General features: G+C 35.0%; 1 protein-coding gene across 1 annotated transcript; it reads left to right on the forward strand.

Annotated features, from left to right (window-relative positions):
- Positions 1-2460: 2460 nt before the first annotated feature.
- On the forward strand, positions 2461-19095 carry LOC129273223 (aspartate aminotransferase, cytoplasmic-like). Its single transcript, XM_064108061.1, has 9 exons — positions 2461-2990; positions 5838-6019; positions 7433-7541; positions 11393-11502; positions 12127-12231; positions 13433-13583; positions 14052-14217; positions 14681-14823; positions 16586-19095. Exons 1-9 carry the CDS (start codon positions 2837-2839, stop codon positions 16738-16740), a joined length of 1275 nt encoding a protein of 424 aa, XP_063964131.1. The 5' UTR covers positions 2461-2836; the 3' UTR covers positions 16741-19095.
- The last annotated feature ends 1276 nt before the right edge of the window (positions 19096-20371 follow it).

Below are 20371 nucleotides of genomic sequence, written 5' to 3' on the forward strand. Positions count from 1 at the left end.
GACAGCGAAGCGACCAAGCTTGTCATTTGGGCTTGGTCCCGTGGCTGTCTCGCTTTCAAGAATTTTTTGAGAAAGTTTACGCGCGTCATGCTCCCCCCACCCCCCCCCCGGAAAAAATTCTGCGTAAGGCCATGATGATAATGAGATAAAAATAATGAAGTATACATAAATCAATGTGCCAGGCTCTTTAGAGCATGGCCGTATACAGAATTTCTTTCGGAGGAGGGGGGGGGGGGGGGAGCAGACGCGTAAACTTTCTCAAGTTGAAAGCGACACAGCGAAGCGACCAAGCTTTAAAAATGTAGGGGTCATCATGCCCCCGTATTGTCGTTGCGAGCATTTTATGGGGCCAGGGTGAAATCGCCCCAAACGCCTCAAACAGACACTCCAAAATGTATATGAAGTGCATTATTAGAACTGAAACTTATCTCTACACCAGGAAAAATTAACTTAACAAAAAAAGCAACAAGAAATATTTACAAAAAGTAGAAGGGCCTGTACAAGTACACTGATATTTCACTCTCTCAGCTCATATCTACGAAGACGAAGTTATATAGAAAATGAAGAATATTACAATCAGACCATATCCCTAGAAAATTGCTTCAAGAAATGTCATTATGAAGAGGAAATGGACAAAAATTTGTGAAGAAAAATCACGAAAAAGGAAATCGCATCATGAATATTCATATCATGGGCGGTCCCACATTTGCATGTTATAGCGAGTTTTCCATTATTTAATAAATAATGGCATTATTTAATAAATAATGGTTATTTGTATATAAATAATGATTATTTGTATATAATGGCAAACTGTAAAAATTGTTTATAAATAATGATTATTTATAAATAATGGGATATTGAAACAAAATTATTATTTATAAATAATGAAGTAGATATTTCATTATTTAACAAATAATCTTTATTTATAAATAATGGAAAACTCGAACATTAAATAATGATTATTTATAAATAATGAGAATAATGGTGCACTCGAAAAAATTATTTATAAATAATGAAGTAGACGTTTTCATTATTTAACAAATAATCATTATTTATAAATAATGGAAAACTCAACAAATTATTTATAAATAATGAAAAGCAAATAATCATTATTTATAAATAATGAAAAACAAATAATCATTATTTGTAAATAATGAAAAACAAATAATCATTATTTATAAATAATGAAAAACAAATAATCATTATTTATAAATAATGAAAAACAAATAATCATTATTTATAAATAATGAAAAACAAATAATCATTATTTGTAAATAATGAAAAACAAATAATCATTATTTATAAATAATGAAAAACAAATAATCATTATTTATAAATAATGAAAAACAAATAATGATTATTTGTAAATAATGAAAAACAAATAATCATTATTTATAAATAATGAAAAACAAATAATCATTATTTATAAATAATGGAATGTCGAACTATTATTATTTACAAATAAAGAAGTATTACTTGGAATTATATATAAATAATTAGAAATGATATTTTATATAATAGTAGTTATTTACAAATAAAATGTAAATTATATATAAATAATAGTTATTATTTAATAAATAATGATTATATAACAAATAATTGTTCTATATAATATTGGTACATTCGGCGCCTCATAGGGGGGGGGGCTTTCGGACACTCAATTCAAATGCACGCGACTTTACCATTATGTATAAGGGAAATTTTGAAATGTCAGGCTTTCTTATTATACCGCATCCGATTTTGATGAAATTTTCAGTGCCAGATATGCACGATGTGTTTTTTCTCTCACATGCACACTCTCTATTATCATGGCTCCTGCTCACTGATCTGTAAAAAAAATATAAAAAATAAAAATAAAAAGCTAGCGCTCTAGCTGTACGCCGTTTATTAGGAAGAACGCTTTCATCTCAGTATGGAATTTCTGCAAACTACGAAGAAATAGCACCTCCACCTAGTATATCCTTTTGTAATTGTATATGTACCGTAATTGTATATACCTTTATATAATAATATGACAAACACATTTTGAGAATCTCCAAAACTATGTTCGCCCCTATGGGGCCAAAAGGCGTTCTTTCAATGAGTTCAAAGTTTAAAGGAGAATGAAACCCTTGAAACTAGCTGAATCCATATCAAAGAGAAAAATCAAAGAAACATATTGTTGAAAGTTTGAGGAAGATTGAATGAATAATAAGAAAGTTATGAGCATTTGAATATTGAGATCTCTAGTGCCATGTAGATCCTCCCATCGGCAATGCGACCAAGATCTGTGATATCACACACGTACAACTCCCTCATTACTTGAGTACTTATTTCACTTATATTCTCACTTTTATAGAGTCTATCACAATGTTAGGTGTTTTCTTTATGAGATGACAAGTACAGAGGTTTCACAACATTATATCATTGATGAATCGTTTGTCATATGATTAGAATGAGCAAAAAGAGATGTTTTGGGGTATATTTTCAGTGTCCGAATGGGAGAGTTGTACGTGTGTGACATCACAGATCTTGGTCGCATTGCCAACGGGAGGATCTCCATAGCATTAGGGATCTCGACATTCAAATGCTCATAACTCTTTTATTGCTAGTCCTATTTTACTCAAAGTTTTGTTGATCTTATTCTTTGATTTTTCTGCTTTCACAAAAGCTAACTTGCTCCAAGAGTTTCATTCTCCTTTAAGTATCTCTATCTATCTATGCGCTAGCTCGCTCGAGCTCAACCCGATCGATCGACTGGTACATGCATGGTCTGTGCATATCATTCACTCGTACGTGTACTCGACTCGTAGTCTCGTACCTATGACCCGTGACATTTGTAATCTCGCCAGGCAAGATGGATTCAGCTGCCGCAGACCAAGCCAAAAGACCTCGGATAGGACAGTCAGCTTTTGCTGCCATCGAACAAGCCGCACCAGTAGCTGTCTTTAAACTTATTGAGGCTTTCAAGGCAGATCAATGTCCAGACAAGGTCAATCTTGGACCTGGTAGTAAGTAAAAGTTAGACCCTTTTGCCTTAGGCTGGAATGATCTCGGTCCCATTTATTGATAACTGTGTCATGTGTGGTTTGAGATCATGAGGAGGGGGAGGGCGGGGTGGCGCTACGCCTACACAGGCTACGGCACGACGAGTGCGCGTTTTCAATGAGTGTTTGTGCAAAATGTCTCAGAAACATTAAAGAGAAATGCCAGTAGTTGCAGTAAACACTGATTTCATGAGAAAGTCTGTAAAACCAGGCTTAATTGTCAGTATATCATCGAAGATCTAGATCTGGTACAGTTACATAAACTGAACTTTGTGAAATCTTGAAATCTACGCTGAAAAATGTTCACGCTGAAGATCACCAACACAGATAGGGACACGTGGGACAGTGTATTATTATTGCTGGAATAAAGACCCGACGGAAGTGACCGAATCCGCGCTTATTTTGCTTATTTCTCAGCAATTACACAATTTCTTCCAGAATCCTTTGGCACATATTTTTTATTCATACAAACAGACACTTGGGTGGTCATTATATTAGAACTGTAAAAAGTCGTTTCGAGATCGTTACCAAAACTGGAATTTATCTTTAAGTAAAAAAAAAAGAAAAAAAACAAATCCATTATTTTAGATTGGAATAAGGGTGGCCTATGTCTTTATACTGAATACCCATTCATTTTACATTATTCAGATATTTTGATTGATGAGGGAGACCGCAGTTTATTTTACTTTAGAAATAGACAGGAAACTCATGAAATTTACTATCCATTTGACTTAGACTTTTGATTAACGTACTGTACTACAGATGTAAATATTAATTATTATGGTGGCAGCGTGTCTTCATTGAGTAGAATCATATAGGAGATATGCATATAATAATAATATGCACAGATATAAATATAATTTGAGTTCTCTGGCAAAAGGTTACAGCCAAGGTTTAATAAGGAAAATGGGTCATACTAACGTGTTGTAATTTATTTTAGAATAATTAGATTTAGTTTCAGTGATTGTGTTGTGTAAAATGACAGAAAGAAAACTCCAGTTTAAAGAGTCATGTTGTTGGAGTTCAAACTTTTTTATCTTTAATTCAGATCATCTTTTGGAAGTGAGTTTGTACAAGAAAACCAATTGTATTGTAAAAGTAACTAAATCTCTTATGTAGCAAAGGTCCAATGACTCTTAGTAAATTACATGTTATTAAACTGAAATTTACAATGAGAAGGTATTATTGGGTAACTTTACAAAGTATTGAAGGGGGTACAAATGTATAAAAAAATGTAGGAAATTTAAAGTAAAGATGCCTCAACGCCCTCAAGATTTTTTTCTTTTTAGTTGTTGTTGAAGTAAACATGTACATAAAGGGAACAGTTGAAAATGTGATGAAGAGGGAGGGAAAGAGAGATCGATTGAGAAGAAACACTCAAACAACAATGAATACAAGTTGGGAGATTAACATGACGTTCAGTGACTGTTCTCTAAGTTGTATGTTGCATTGCCATTGATTTCCATCGATAAAGACAGAGCAGTTGCAGACTGATAGTGTGTCTTGGGGAGGAATCTTGAAGGAGCCAGTCATGCCAGTAACTTTTACAGTTGGGCCCCTAAGTTCTTAACTAAAGATAAAGCCAAATGGCAAACAAAGCTAAATAAAGGCCTCAGTTATGCTGGCTGGGAATAATTTACAACATTTAAAAAAAAATAATGGTATTTAATGATTTACAATTACAAACATGTACAAGTACATGTACAGTGAATGTAACATACAGTGGATGCCAGTGGATGGCTGAAATGTTCCCATCAAATTCAGATTCCTTAAGATTAAATGAAGCTTTGTTACTTGGACTGCTTGTTCAAGAAAACCAATTAACATGACTTTTAGTGACTGTTGAAAAAGAAAAAGCTTGAGGGCGTTGAGGCATCTTTACTTTAAATTTCCTACATTTTTTGGTACATTTGTACCCCCTTCAATTTCAATTTCATACCCCCTTACTGGTGTGATTGTGTAATGTGACAGCAATATTTATCCTTTTTGATTGAATTAAAAGTGCAGTCCATATCTTGTTAAATTACATCCATATTGTACATTGGAAGAGATACATACCATCAACTGATTAGTTTGTTTATATTTTAGTGTACTGTAAAGGCATCGGGGCCAATGAGTAGTGGTCTGGTACATGTTAACTTTTTGTGAATTTTTTTCCAGCTATAAAATTACAATGCTTGTGATGTCGATTAGGAGGAGGGGGGGGGGAATCACACTTAGGCTCATTCTATTGTCCCATCCCCCCAAAAAAAATACATTCATCATGTGCCCCTGCCCCTATCAATATCACTTGAAACACAGTGATTCTTGAATATGCAAACTATTCTTCACTTAATTTTACTGAGTAAATGAAAGTTCTGTGTTGAGTTGTAATTTAAGGAATACTTTAGAGATGGTTCATGTGCCAGACTCCCAAATGATAACCAGCCAGAGCTCCTTGACATAAATGTTGGTGATCAATCACTAAGTGATGATAAGCAAGGTCAATATTAAATCTTACATGTCCATTTTGTTCACAGCACTGACCAGAACTAATCAGAAATGTTCTATCATACTTTACTATCCATTGCACACTTTTGTGTTACAAGGTTCTGATGACTGTCCAAGTGACTTTGAAGGAGATGTCATTCAGGAATGCTTTACTCTTGGGCCGATGGAAACTTATCCTCTAGGGAGGGTTCTTCCATGAGCGATGTGCTCTAGGCATCTTGTAGAATGTGGAAACCGTATCTTGGGGAGCTGTCCTACATGTAGATAGAATTACTCACTCTTGCTTTCAATGATCTCTATTTTTGTCTTTTTACAATGTAGCATACCGTACTGATGAGAGCAAACCATGGGTACTACCCGTCGTGAGGAAAGTAGAGGCAGATATGGCAGCTGATCATACATTAGATCATGAATATCTTCCCATTGCTGGTCTTGCTGAATTTACCTCTGCAGCTACCAAGATGTTGCTTGGAGCCGACAGTCCCGCCATCAAGGAAAATAGGGTGAGTTAGCCCAGTGCTCAAATTAGTCCAATCCCATCCAATGCCATGGCCTCTGATGCCCTAAAAAATGCCCTTGTTGCCTGTGGCATTGATGCCCTCCGAAAATCCAGTGCATGTGTCCCATTGAAAAGTACATTTTACTTTTGATGCTCTTTTTTTAATGGCCTTGGCTGCCCCCTAAAATGAGCAATGCCTTCCCTTTCCTTTAAGTGCCCTTTTGATAAGATGGCCTTGCCCCTTGGGATTCTTAATTATAGCCGTGTTAGACCTTCTGAAGCTTTGGTAAAGGTTCAATAATGTGTATCACATTCAACTCCAGGTCACTCGTCTACTTCTCCAACACTTCATTCACAGATTCTTTATGAAAATTGAATTTTTCAAATAATCAGATTTCACACTCTTAGTGATTGTTTTCTTTCAAGCATGTATCTCACAAATCCTTTTATTGAATAAATCAATTGAAGCTTAGGGAAAATATGTGGCAATCCCACACAAAAGACACAGCTCTTACTGTCTAACTCTTATCTGCCAAGAAAAGAGATAATAATAATAATCCGCTTTTATATAGCGCTTAATACATTGGAACGATGTGTCTATAAAGCGCTTTACATATTACCCCTGTCATCGGATTCAATCAGTCATTCCCGCACACAATGTGTGCACATCCTCCAACCCCTGGGGAGTATTCCTGTCAGTCGCCGGTGAGGCGCACACAGTACTGGACAAACTACAATGACTTTCACATCCTACCGGGTCCCCATTTAGCACCTGAGTCAAGAGTGGCAAAGTGTGGATTAATGCCTTGCCAAAGGACGCAAGACCATGGTGGGATTCGAACACACGACCCTCTGTTTTAAGGGGAGAGTCAGAACCACTACACCAAGGCTCCTCCCTGTAAACTGCCTGGTCCCTCCCTTTAAACTGCCTGGTCCCCCTCATTGCACCGAGCTTATCCAGCTTTAGAATGAACTAGAGATATGTGAACACTGTTTTACAATTGTTCATGCAGGACAATATATTATCATGTATCTCTATAATAGTACCATTTTAATAATAATCTCAATGATACAATATTGTACATGGTCAGTGTGATGGAAGTATGGAACATGAGCTCAGATATTTTTACATGTAATATTAATTTTCCACTTTTATATAGAGCTAAGTACATCAGAACGACATCTCTAGTGTTTTTAAACAGATGTAATAATACTCGTGTAGGCTGTAAGAGTGTCAAATGAAATGATAAAGCAGTCCCATTGACTCCCACAGTCTTAGTATCACTTTTAATTTCTACTCGATGTTTCCCTTTCAGACTATGGGCTGCAAAAGTGTCAAATGAAATAATAAAGCAGTCCCACTGACTCCCACTGTCCTAGTTTCATTTCTTGTTTCTACTTGGTGTCTCCCTTTCAGGCTATGGGATTTCAAGCTCTCAGTGGAACAGGAGCTATCCGTCTGGGATGCGAGTTTCTGTCTCGGAGGGCAAACTACAAAACCATTTATGTTCCTGAACCAACATGGCGTGAGTTAACTTTATTCATCCAGCCTTTGTGGTCATTCTTATAAAAGTTCTCTTCTATTAACTCGTTTGAAGGTGTACATGTATAATGTTTGCAGAATAAGTAAATTCTGTGTTTATGTTCTGATGTTACAGAAGAAGCAAAATGTATAAGAAGTAACATTTGCAATTTAGCTCAGATTTGTCCAAAGCTATTCATGTACTTTCTGTTTCTTGTTTGTAGTACTGATATACTTTTATAATTCTGCATGTTGGTTTGGAAACAGAAGGAATGCAAATGACGTAAGGTATTTAGCCCCAAGAAGATGTTTTTTGTTGTTCAGAGGTAAAAGAAAATGCCTGTCTTATGCATGTAGTATGATATACTTTATGCATGTTATATTTACTATGATAGGACACACAAAAATCCTGAATGAATTATATGATGCCTGTTGGTGTTTTTTTTTAGAGATCAGAAATGAAAGTTAATTAACAAATTACAAATTGATATGAATTAATATGCCTTTCTTCCTCCTAGGGTGACTTTCATTTTGATTTAAAAAAAACCCACAATTGTCTGCTTATAAAAAATGCTGCAGGTACATGTATGTTGGCTTCCATTCTTATTATTATGTACATAATGTGCTGGTACCCCACCTTTGCCACATATGTGTGATATCTACATACATGTTACATGAAGTATCTATGCACATTTTGTACAATGAATGCTAAAAATTATTACCAGCACATTTGGCTATCATAGAAAATGGGGGTATTTTTTACCAAGAAATCCAGACTTTTAAGAAGTTATCAGTTCATATCATGATTTGCCAGCACAATTGAGTTCTATGAGTTATATGTAGCTATGAATATTACAATTAAATGTAACCCCCCTGCACCTACATGTAAACAAAGCTTTGTATATTTTCAAAATAGGAAGATGGTTTACTTTATGAAGTATAAGGGGAGCTTCGGAAAACACTCCTAATTTGGGGTGCAAAATGACAGTTTTTGTATCACCTGCATAGCAGAGTGAGACTATAGGTGCCGCTTTTCCGACGGCGGCGGCGGCGGCGTCAACACCAAATCTTAACCGAAGGTTAAGTTTTTGAAATGACAGCATAAGTTAGAAAGTATATGGACCTAGTTCATGAAACTTGGCCATAAGGTTAATGAAGTATTACTGAACATCCTGCCTGAGTTTCATGTCACATGACCAAGGTCAAAGGTCATTTAGGGTCAATGAACTTAGACCATGTTGGGGGAATCAACATCAAAATCTTAACCTAAGGTTAAGTTTTTGAAATGTCATAACTTAGAAAATATATGGACCTAGTTCATGAAACATGGACATAAGGTTAATTTAGGGTCAATGAACTTTGGCAGAAATGGGGATATCTGTTTATGAAAGTTTATGGATCTGATTCATGAAACTTGGACATAATAGTAATCAAGTATCACTGAACATCCTGTGCAAGTTTCAGGTCACATGATTAAGTTCAAAGGTCATTTAGGGTCAATGAACTTTGGCCAAATTGGGGATATTTGTTGAATTACCATCATAACTTTGAAAGTATATTGGTCTAGTTCATAAATCTTGGACAAAAGAGTAATCAAGTATCACTGAACATCCTGTGCGAGTTTTAGGTCACATGTTCAAGGTCAAAGGTCATGTAAGGTCAATGAACTTTGGCCATGTTGGGGGTGTTTGTTGAATTACCATCATATCTCTGTAAGTGTATTGGTCTAGTTCATAAAACGTGGACATAAGAGTAATCAAGTATCACTGAACATCTTGTGCAAGTTATAGTAGATTTCAAAGTCAGCACTGCTGCTATATTGAATCGCGTGATGCAGGCGAGACCGCCAGAGGCATTCCTCTTGTTAAGACTTAACAAGGTTATAAAGTAACTTTGTAATGTATGGGTAATATTGTCATGGTTACTTCAAATACTTCGAAAAGTGTGATACTTTAAGTATATTGTGATCAGCAATTGATTTCAAGGGGGGAGTAGGCACTTTTTCTCTAATAAATAAACTTATTTCATGTTGTACATGTATGTACAGAATAACTATGAAAGTGAATTTACCTTCTGAATCTTCTACATACTAGGCCTGAGTCATTATATTTATTTTAAAAAAGGTTTGCTCAGACCGCTCACCAGCTCATCCCATCTCATGTTCTTGTTGATCCACTTGGAGATCATTACGTTTATTCATTGCTTCAGAGTCATTGGTAGTGTACTGTTGAGGAGAATATCCCAGTCTAGCAGCCTCCCTTAAACTTTTGAGCATTCCTTGTTTGACTTCAGCCTCAAATACAGGATGCCTGTAGCATCGTATAATGACGTACATGGAGCCAGTGCCACAGTTGAATGTACAATCGAAATTCAGTACACTTCCACCATCACATTACTTCTTGAGATCCTGGTTTTGTTGTTGAGTGTACAGAACACAATGTGGGAGTGGACCCTTATTTGAGCTTTTGAAGGTTTCAAACCCTTTAAGAAATTCCTCTGTCACACTCATCTCAATTAACTTGAGCTGAAAGTTTGAGGTTTTGCTTGTTTTGGCCTCAACGTGGTTGTAGCCTGTAGGTCATCTTTCTGTTTCTTGGGACTGATGAGAATTCTGTTATGTTCCTACGCCCCCTTGCTTTTCAAAGAATTCATATGTTCTCTTTTCTGTGCTGATGTGGTTCCTGCAGTTTTTAGCTCACCTTCAAGTTCTTTTTTAGCTCTAATGTATGGGGTTTGGGAGAATTTGGCACTGCTGTGTGGAGTCCTGTCAAGAGGTCTTCTCCCCCACAACTAGTATCTTACTAGAACAATAGGATGCATCTGCATGTCAGCATATATTGTTCTAAGAAAACCATCTGTCTCCTCGTATGGATAGTAGCATCTGACACCCCCCCCCCCCATCTGTCCTCTCCTGGCTAGACCAGGATATGCGGACTTACACTGTTAGTGTTACTGACAAGTTTCCTAGTTACCAAGCTAGTGGTAGTAGTACCATACTATTAAAGTTAGGGTTACTTCTTCTGATGGTTGTATAACATCCTATAGGATGACGGGTGGGGTGGCTGGACATTTTCAAATGTTGGAGCCTTCTTTCTAGCTTTGGAATACAAAAAATATGAATTCAATAGTTGTAATCTTCTTCAGTTTTGTTCTCTATAATATTGGGATAAGGCAATCTCATCTATCATCCATGCGTGCCCTCACTACCACAAAAGGAAACTAGGCTAACAGAAATTAGCCTATATACATAAAAAATATATCTGGGTGAAAATATAAAAGAATACACCATAATCACTGAGAATTAATAACTTATTCATTTTCGGAGTCCGACTTCCTGATGGTGGATATCAGATCAGATGGGTGTTTCATAAAGCTGTTCATAAGATGAGAGCGAATTTAAGAACGACTGGTGATCCTTTCTTTTGGAAAATGGTATAATACATTGGCGATGGTTTAGCGCGTAAGAAAGGTTCACCAGTCATTCTTAAAGTCGCTCTTAACTTACATTGTACAAACAGCTTTATGAAACGGCCCCCTGGTGCATGCATAGATCTACAGCTAGTAGCTGGCTGCACTTTTGTGCACCAGTACTGCCGTGCACGTACTGCACTAGCCCAGTATGCTTGCAGCGCGCGGACAGATCATTCTATATGCGCAGGGTGACAACTCCACGCACAGGGCCATCACTTGTGTAATTTCTTGGTAACTTTGTTCTGTGAAGGATGTAGGAAAAATTTGCCAGCTGGCTAGCTTCTATTCCACTGTTTATTTTTCCTTTCGACTGCCAAAATTGAGTGATGAGTGTTTTGTTATTTTCTTTTAATTTACATAATTTTTCATTTCGTTTTGTTTTAGCCAACCACATTGGTATTGCTCAGAATACAAACTTTGAGGTGAAAAAGTACAGGTATTACAAGGAGTCCACCAGAGGTCTAGATCTAGAGGGCATGCTGGACGATCTCAAGGTAATGAGAAACACATTGATTTTCATTGATTTGTTTTTGCAAAGCTTATATAAAGCTTGGTTGAAGTGCACCAAAGTAGAAATTGTGGTAATTGACTAGAATAGTAGAATTATAGAAGAATCTGTTTTGAAGTAATTTCGATAGCTATATTTAGTACATCTAACAATACATATATATGATTTTGGAATCTTTAAAGTGATCAGAACTCGACTGCATTTGCTTCAAGTTACGTACATTAATACAATCAAAATCAGCGTTTCCATGAAAAAGTGCAAAATAATAATTATATGTCAGTCTACATGGTATTCACCTGAGAATTCATTTAATACGTTTTTTGTTTGTATCGACTCATTGACTAGTTTGATTTTAGGTAAAATAAATCAATTAATACAAATAAAAGGGATTGGCTTGTAAATTTGGGGGAAAAAGGTAGTAGTTGGCAGTTTATGAACACATAGAGTTACAAGTTATGAGGCAATGTACATATCAAACAATATATTGCTAGTATTGTTTATTAGTAGTTGACTGAGCAACAACGTGTGTAGATTACTGAAGGAAATGCCTTGGCCAGATGGTTTCCTGTTATTAATGCATATAAACCACCTATTCTTTCTGGTTATGTAGGGAGCTCCATCTGATTCTGTAATCGTTCTTCATGGATGTGCACATAACCCTACTGGTGTAGATGCTTCCCAAGAAGACTGGAAACAAATTGCTGAGGTTCTGAAGGTAACTGTGTCAATAGTCCAAATTCGGCTCCAGACTTGATTTAAATTCAAAGTTATCAGATTACTTTGCACACCCTGATCTGTCAAGATTTTGGTCTGAATTTTCAGACTACCAAAACAAAATAGGAGTTAAGTACCGAAGCTTCTTGAATCAGTCAAGCAAAATTGAATTTGTGCTTGACTCCAGTCTTAAATTAAGACTCCAGTCTTAAAGTAAGGCTGTCTTAAATCTTGAGACAGCAAAATGCAAATGCAGACCTCTGGGGCCCGTAACACAAAGCTTAGCAGTCATCGTGAAAATCAAGCATAATGTTGTTGCTAACCTTTGTATTACGGGACCCTGGGCCCTGTTGCATAAAAGTTACTATTATGGTAACTTTGCCATCCAATGGTAACTTTCACAGAATACTTGATTTTGATTGGCCGATGAACTATGGTAGTTAACATTGTAAGTTTTATGCAACTGGGCCCTTGTCTGTCAAGTGTACTGAATTGCCAGTCTGCTGGAGCAAAATGGGAATAATGTACTGTAGCTTCTTGAATTGGTACAGCAAGTTGGAATATGTGTAAGAATCACCTCAAAATCCACTTTTTAATTGAAGAGAATGAGGGTCTATGCCTGCAGACTAAAACTAGGAATGATGTGTTTGGATAAGGGATAGAATATTGTCTTGATAAGGATTGGGGTTAACGTTATGATTGATGTTAGGTTTTAAGTTTGTGTCAGGGGCTGCAGAACGGTTTTCAAAGTGGGGGGGCTGAGCCAAAAGTGGGGGGGCTGACCATGCAAAAAATCACAATCATATGGGCATTTTTACGTTTTTGTACACGGTTTTGGAAAAAAGTAGGGGGCTGAAGCCCCCCCCCCCCCCCCCCCGCTTCCACGGCCCCTGTGTGTTACTTCATTTTGATTGGGCGCCATTTTAAATTTAATTTTAATGTAAACTCTGTGAATATATCCAATGAAATACATGTTTACTTTATACCCTTCACACCATAGCCATTTTGCGGCACATGCATTTAATCTAGCAATGAATTGAAATAGTGATATGGACTTTTGGGGGGATTTTCCAAAGCTAAATGCTTGGCTTTGAAGACTTCTGATAAAGTCAGTGTTATGTACCATATACATCAAAACAAGTATTATCATGATATTAATGTGATAATGGAAATTTATGATATGTTGTATTTTTACTCTACAGACCACAGGAGCATTTGTCTTCTTTGACTGTGCATATATTGGCTTTGCAACAGGCAGTGTAGCTAAGGATCGCTGGCCAGTACAGTACTTTGTAGAACAAGGCTTTGAATTCTTTGCTGCCCAGTCCTTCTCCAAGAACTTTGGTTTATACAGTAAGTTTCAGAGTTCCCCATACTACTATACAAAAGAGGCCTTTAAATTTTGATGTTTTGGGAACATGATCACATTTCTACATTACAGCACAAATGATAACAATTGAGAAGGGCACCTAACATGCCCTAAGGTCATGGGGGATGGTATTTAGGCCAGTCAAATGGGCATCCAAGACCATGGTCTTGGTGGCCTTAGGATTAATTTGGCCCCTGAGAAAAATCTCCCTGCGTTTTTCAGTAGAAATTCATTTGCCAATTTTTTTCATCGTTATCAGCATGTTTGATTGGAGTTTATTTCTGAAATTTGGTAAGGTGAGAGTTTGCTTCACCAATTCTAAATAGTTAATTTTTCAATTTTTCAATAATCTGTGGCTCCCATCAAATCACTGAGAAAACTCCTTCTATGGAAGAATCCCTATTGTCAGCGTCAGGCCATAATAGTGAGTTTTAAATACCATTGTATTTCAGATGAGCGTGTTGGAAACCTGACTATTGTGTTGAGCAACCCAGACCCTAAACCTCGCATCAAGTCACAGCTGGAGAAACTCGCAAGAGCTCTTTGGTCCAATCCACCCAATCACGGTGCTCGCATCGTTGCTACGGTATTGAGTAACCCTGCCCTCAATCAGGAGTGGTGAGTAGTATTTGAAAAAAAATTGGCTCAAGATATCAAAGGTCATAGTGGAAGTTGCTATGTTATTGAACATGGGGTTTTTACAAGATCTTTTGAACTGTTCTGATAAATGTACCTCAGAGTGCACTAGGGGGTGATCTTTTTGGGTCATGAAGTCAAGGGTCAACTAGATTATTATTAATGTGTATTAAAATCCAGTTGACATGTCAACAATTGAGTGAGATTTTGATTGTATCAAGTAAAAAGATTGTTGCTATTCTTTGTTGACATTGTATTCTGAAATAATCTGTTCTTGCAATAACTTTTGGAGTTAAAACATAAATCATGTTCAAATTTGTCTCCTGTATGAATATAGCATTTACAATCATCTGATTAGACTGTCAAAGAAGTTTAGAATTAAATGAACGAACTCCCTATCTGATTAATTTTGAGATTTATTATCATTCATTTTGCCTCTTTACAGGGAAGGGCACATTCAGACTATGTCGAACCGTATTGTGGAGATGAGGGATCTACTCTACAGCAAACTGAAGGAGCTAGGTACACCCGGTACATGGACCCATATCACTAATCAGATAGGCATGTTCAGCTACACAGGACTAGGACGTAAGTTTGTTTACCCTATGAATCAATATTTTGACGAAAGATGAATATCAAGATTTGTGAGTCGGTTAGCATAAGTCCCTGATGTAAATATGAACTGTGTTGAATGATAAACGACATATCAAAATATGCAATGCAAATGTTAAAGTTGTTTGGGAAGGATTCTCTGTCAAACATCTTTCTGTTGTGGCTGAACAAAACTTGTTAATAATATATACAAAATCCACAGGATATGGCATGACAAGACAAAGAAAAGAGGAAAAAATGTGTTTTGCCAAGCTACAATAAGTTGTTGAGGAATCAATGATGGAATCCACGCCAGTACCAAAACAAAAGTTTTACAAGTTGTTCAGTATTAAATTCCATTTGCTGATATTCACATACACATTTTCCTTTTGTTTACCTCTCTCAGTATCATATCTATTTTCCAGAACATATATGAACATAATTTTCAAATCATAGAACTTCATCTTTTTCATTGTAACTAATGTTATCTTGTGAAATTTGTAAATAGAATATAATGCATAATTCAATATTAAATTAATTTCTTTTTCTTTTCTTAAACCGTAAACAACATGCTGAGTCTTCAAACAAAATTTTTCAACTAGACATCTTCTTATGAGTGCTTCAACGTATTTCCAAAACTTATTAACCTCTGTACACAACCAGAACAAATGTAATAAATCACTCAACTTGTTGCACTCACTACAAATATCTGTGTTTCTTAAATTCAATTTTTTTTAAGTTTTACATAAATGTGAATTAAAATGGGCTATAGTATTATCTTGAATACTTTTAAGTTTCAGTGTCCATGTAAACAACCAAGAATTCTTATTTTCTTCATCTAAAATTTATCTCTAAAATAATTCGCCCCTTGATTTTTCAACATTTAATTGCAACATCTCATGATAAATTTGTTTCACTCTAGAGTTACAATTAAGCAATGTGTTTACAGATAGCAGACTACTCATTCAAAATTGAATTTTTAAATTTTCTAAATAAAACAATGTTATTTTCTTTTAGTTCTCTCCACATTTTTGGTATTGACATAATACAAACTGCATTTTCTGACAACCATTGTCCATCAAGATTGACTAACCTTCTTTAATCTCATTTACAGTATGAAAGGTATTCTTAGATACCAGATTACCAATGAACAAAATATTTGACCGTATCCAGTTCCTAAATAGCAACATCCTTCCATTGTATCTGATATTGTTGTTAAACCATAACAGTTCTTTGCAAATTTCTACTCTTGAAATTATATTTTTCTTTTCCTTAAGCAATTTTACATTTTTAAAAGTAACATAGACATTAGACATATAATATTTCACGACAAAAATTTGGAATCGTTTTCAATGACAGGATATATTGTGGATCACACTTGCAATTTCTTGAAATAAAACTTCCACCTAATTTATCAAACCAATAGTCAAATTTCCATTTTGATTTAGTGTCATTAATGATTCTGAGTTAGTCGAATTTGTACAGTGCAAGTTTTTTTGAAAAAAAATTTGTCCAACAAGCTCACATGACCTACAGATTATAATGTGGACTTTCAATAAACCTTTTGCAAATTATTTAAGGCTTTGTTTACCTGTGATTTGTGACTTTACTCTCCTTTTACTGGATGATATGTCTCATCATGACTGAACACTAGAAAATGTCATTGCTTCATTGCCAACTTCAGCCCATCTTTCTGTAAGGCTCTGCAGTTAACATTGGTTTTCATTGTCTCTGTTTTTGTCTTTTTCATCCCAAACAGCCAAGCAGATGACCTTCTTGAAGGAGAAATACCACATCTATGGAATGCAGTCCGGCCGTATCAACATGTGTGCTGTCACCACAAAGAATTGTGATTACATTGCCAAAGCAATCCATGAGGCTGTTACCACAGTGACCGAAGACCCTAAGTTGTAAGAAAGACGTCAAAGGTGCCAATCCAGACCAATACACTTTGGAGTCGGTGTGCATGGATTAAGATTGAATTGGACAGCATTCTAGATATCAAAAGACAATGGAGGAAGATAGAAATAAGAGCATTTCATTAAAAAAATAGTCAGTGATTTTCAATTAGTATTGTTATAAGCTACTGCGAATGCTTGCATCTGATTGGCTGAGAGCAAATCAGTTAATGAAAATCACTGATAAAACTTATCATGAAATGCTCCCCGGGGATAATCAAATGGGAACCGACAGTGTGTACCTCATTAGAAGGGATTTTGTAACTTAAATTTTTGCTACATTGCTCTAATTGGATCAGCACATTCAGTATGGTGTGAAAATGAAGCCCTTTGGGAAAGCACACACTTCATAATAGGAAAGATTGAGATAATATTCATCATGAAAAGTAAAACTATAAAAAAAATATACACCATCCTCCCCCTATTTTCCATAATATACAGTGTATTGTCAAATCAAAGCTATGGAATGCGAGTAGGCAAATGAAATATTCAATCATATCTTGATGTAATATTACTTCTTTCAAAATACCTGTATATGCTGCTCAAATATTCTTGGAATATTATGATTTAATGCTGATATAAAAAATTCAACTTTTTCAATGAAGCCATTACAAAGTTACAGAATCCCTTTATTTTTTTTAATACTGCCATTGTATTGTATCTTCCTGTTATGAATTTTGACTCTCAAATCTTGATATGGTACCTATTAATGCATGCTTGTTGTGTTAGAGCTAAAGTTCTGTGTGCCATCAAACATGATTGTGTAACAAATCTTTCAAAGAAAAGATTTTCATAAATGCCACCTATTTCTTTTCTCTTCCACTTCCTCCACTCTAACTTTTGGTGTATTTTTTGTAATGATGCACACATTATTACATTCTAATATATTATTATCAATAGCAGCTAGGTCTATGAGACCAAAAACAAGTCATATCAGATTTTATTGAATTTAAAAATGAATTGAATACATTATGAATGAAGCCAGCTGCCTTTATCAAGTACTTGTGTGTATGATTTGATGCAGATTTGGGTCAGTATTCAATTCAATAGAAAGAAAATAGCGTGAGTTATTGTCAATGTTGAAAATCACTAAGGAATATTGATTATGATGACATCACATTGTCATTGCCAAACAGTGCACAAGTATATTCTGTGTAGAATATTCTCAGAATGACTGCTTGTCATTTGCTCTACCTGCTATTTAAAGCTTACTTTGAAAAAAATCTTAATGTATATTCACTTGGGCTGGGGGCACTTAGATATTTCTATGAAATGCTAAGCAGAAATCTTTAATGTACCTATATTGAACAAGAAGTGTGTGATTGTTTTTCTGACTTTAATATAGTGCATTACATATTGGCTTCAGTATTGGCCCAGATCACTGAAACATTTAATCCCTTTATAAGTACATGTACTACTCAAAGCAATATGAAGATGGTTTGATGTTTTCATGGGTGAAAGGAATCAACTATGTATTTTGAGAATGAGTATTTTCAAACAACATCTATTTTCAGCTCGTTTGGAATTTGACAGTATTAAAATTTAAAGTGACATTCAAAATTCAAAAATACAAGATTTATTTTGAAAATCACCTTTTTATTTTGTGCTGTACCGTTTGTCCCAGTTAGCATATATTACCTCAATAATGTTACATGGTATTACATGGATACATGTAGAATTAAGTATACATAAACAGATTTTCTCTATTATGCTTACACCCCCCCCCCCCCTAAAAAAAAATTATTTCCAAATTTGAAATGTGAATGTATGATAAATCACTCTCTTGGCAGGTTTTCTTTGCACTCCACTCCTACACATGAAGTTATCAGCATTCATAATTCTTTGATTAATGAAATTGTTCAACTTGAGTGTGGGAGTATAACGTTGCAAAACAATCACTTTGTTGTTATTTGAACGGGGCATTCATTGCATACACAGAGTATTTAAAATATTGCCTAAATATTGAATGAATTAAGATAGTTTTAACTTAAGTATTGGACGGTTTTATTAAATACTTTTTTATCATTGGATACCAAATATGTGAAGAAATTAAAATATTCCTTGTAATTGGATAAATTTGTTATATTGAGGGAACAATATACTTGTATTGTTAATACTGCTTTTGTGGTGTAATACTGTTGATATTCATGATGTGAAGTGGTTTGATGCAGTCTGAAATACATGATATTGTAGAGTAAATCATGCTAATGGACCTTGATTTACTCTCCTTGATTCAAGGTACTCTTTTGTGATAATCTTGTGCATTTGATGTAATAGGATCATCGCAATAAAGGGAAATATGTGAATCTAATTTCTTCTCCTGTGTCATGTGTGTCTGGTCAATAATTTATTATTAATTCATTTAGAAAAATAGGTTGATGATATAAATCAAAAGTGATAGGAAGTGCATGACTCAAATTTGGACCCTATTTAAATCATTGGAATATGAAATCCTAAAACAAAAGCTTTGGTTATATGCAACACTCAGTGATATGCAAATGAGAGAGTCAGTGATGTTCCTCAATCCCTATTTTTTTTTTTATTTTTTTTTTAATTATACAATATTTCATTTTTTACAGATTTGACAATAATGACAAACTTGACTAAATCATAAAATTTAAAAATAATGGTAATTCCACATGATCAGGAAGGAATGTACTTGATTTTATTGGACAATTAGGAGAAAATTAGAATTTTTCATACAATAAAATTACATAAATAGTGAGTGGGTGACGTCATCAGTCCCCTCATTTGCATACCGACCTGGATGTGCATATAACTATTTTGTGAAATTAAGCAAAACTTTGAAATGTCATAACTCATTTTGCATCCAATTTTGATGAAATTTTCATTGTTATGCTTGTTGGATTTTTCTCTTTTTATTCAAAGCAATTTTTTATTGGGGTGGACTTTTCCTTCAATGGTTTCAAATAAACTATAGTTCATAATACATAGCAAGGATAGATTCAGCATTGTCCAGGGGGGGTGGCAGAAAATTAGTTATCCACATTTAAGGACGTTCCACAGTTAAAGTGAAATCCATGTCATATTCACCAAACTTTGCACATAGATACTTTAGAATCTGAGTATTCGAATATGCAAAAATCAACATGGGTCCATGTGCTTGATTTTTTGCTATAGAGCTTCAAAGTTTGCCCAAATAGATGTTCATAAGAATTGCGCATTCAAAAGAATTTGGCATTTGTAGACCTCACAAGATCACTACAATGAGTTTAAACTTCTATTGCTCAGTCAAAATCCATAAAAATTTCATCAAATTTCACCAGAGAGTTAATAATTGTATCGTTAAGATGGAAAATCCATTTATAGTGCTATTTGTTTGCTATTTTAAGTCTAATAGCACTGTCAGTTCTCAAAAATGTGAAATTTCAATAACAAACCAAAAAAGTACAATAAATGCTGCACTTTATTCAAAATCCATGTCATTTTCACCAAACTTTGCAAAATTGTAGAGGAAGGTATACCTAAGAGGTGCAAACATTAAAAAATAGGGGTTCATGTGCTTGTTTTCAAACTATCAGCACTTTTATAAGAGCAAATGTGTTTTTAACACACCAAAAACGCGC

Source organism: Lytechinus pictus, chromosome 12 (genome assembly GCF_037042905.1).
Source record: "Lytechinus pictus isolate F3 Inbred chromosome 12, Lp3.0, whole genome shotgun sequence".
Classification (NCBI taxonomy): Eukaryota; Metazoa; Echinodermata; class Echinoidea; order Temnopleuroida; family Toxopneustidae; genus Lytechinus; species Lytechinus pictus.

What these genes read in the sequence shown, in the direction of transcription:
- LOC129273223 (XM_064108061.1), top strand. Translation starts at nt 2,837, where the DNA reads ATGGATTCAGCTGCCGCAGACCAAGCCAAAAGACCTCGGATAGGACAG. An exon ending in GGTCAATCTTGGACCTGGTA is followed by an intron (nt 2,991 to 5,837) that starts GTAAGTAAAAGT and finishes TTTACAATGTAG; the next exon opens with CATACCGTACTGATGAGAGC. An exon ending in CCGCCATCAAGGAAAATAGG is followed by an intron (nt 6,020 to 7,432) that starts GTGAGTTAGCCC and finishes TCTCCCTTTCAG; the next exon opens with GCTATGGGATTTCAAGCTCT.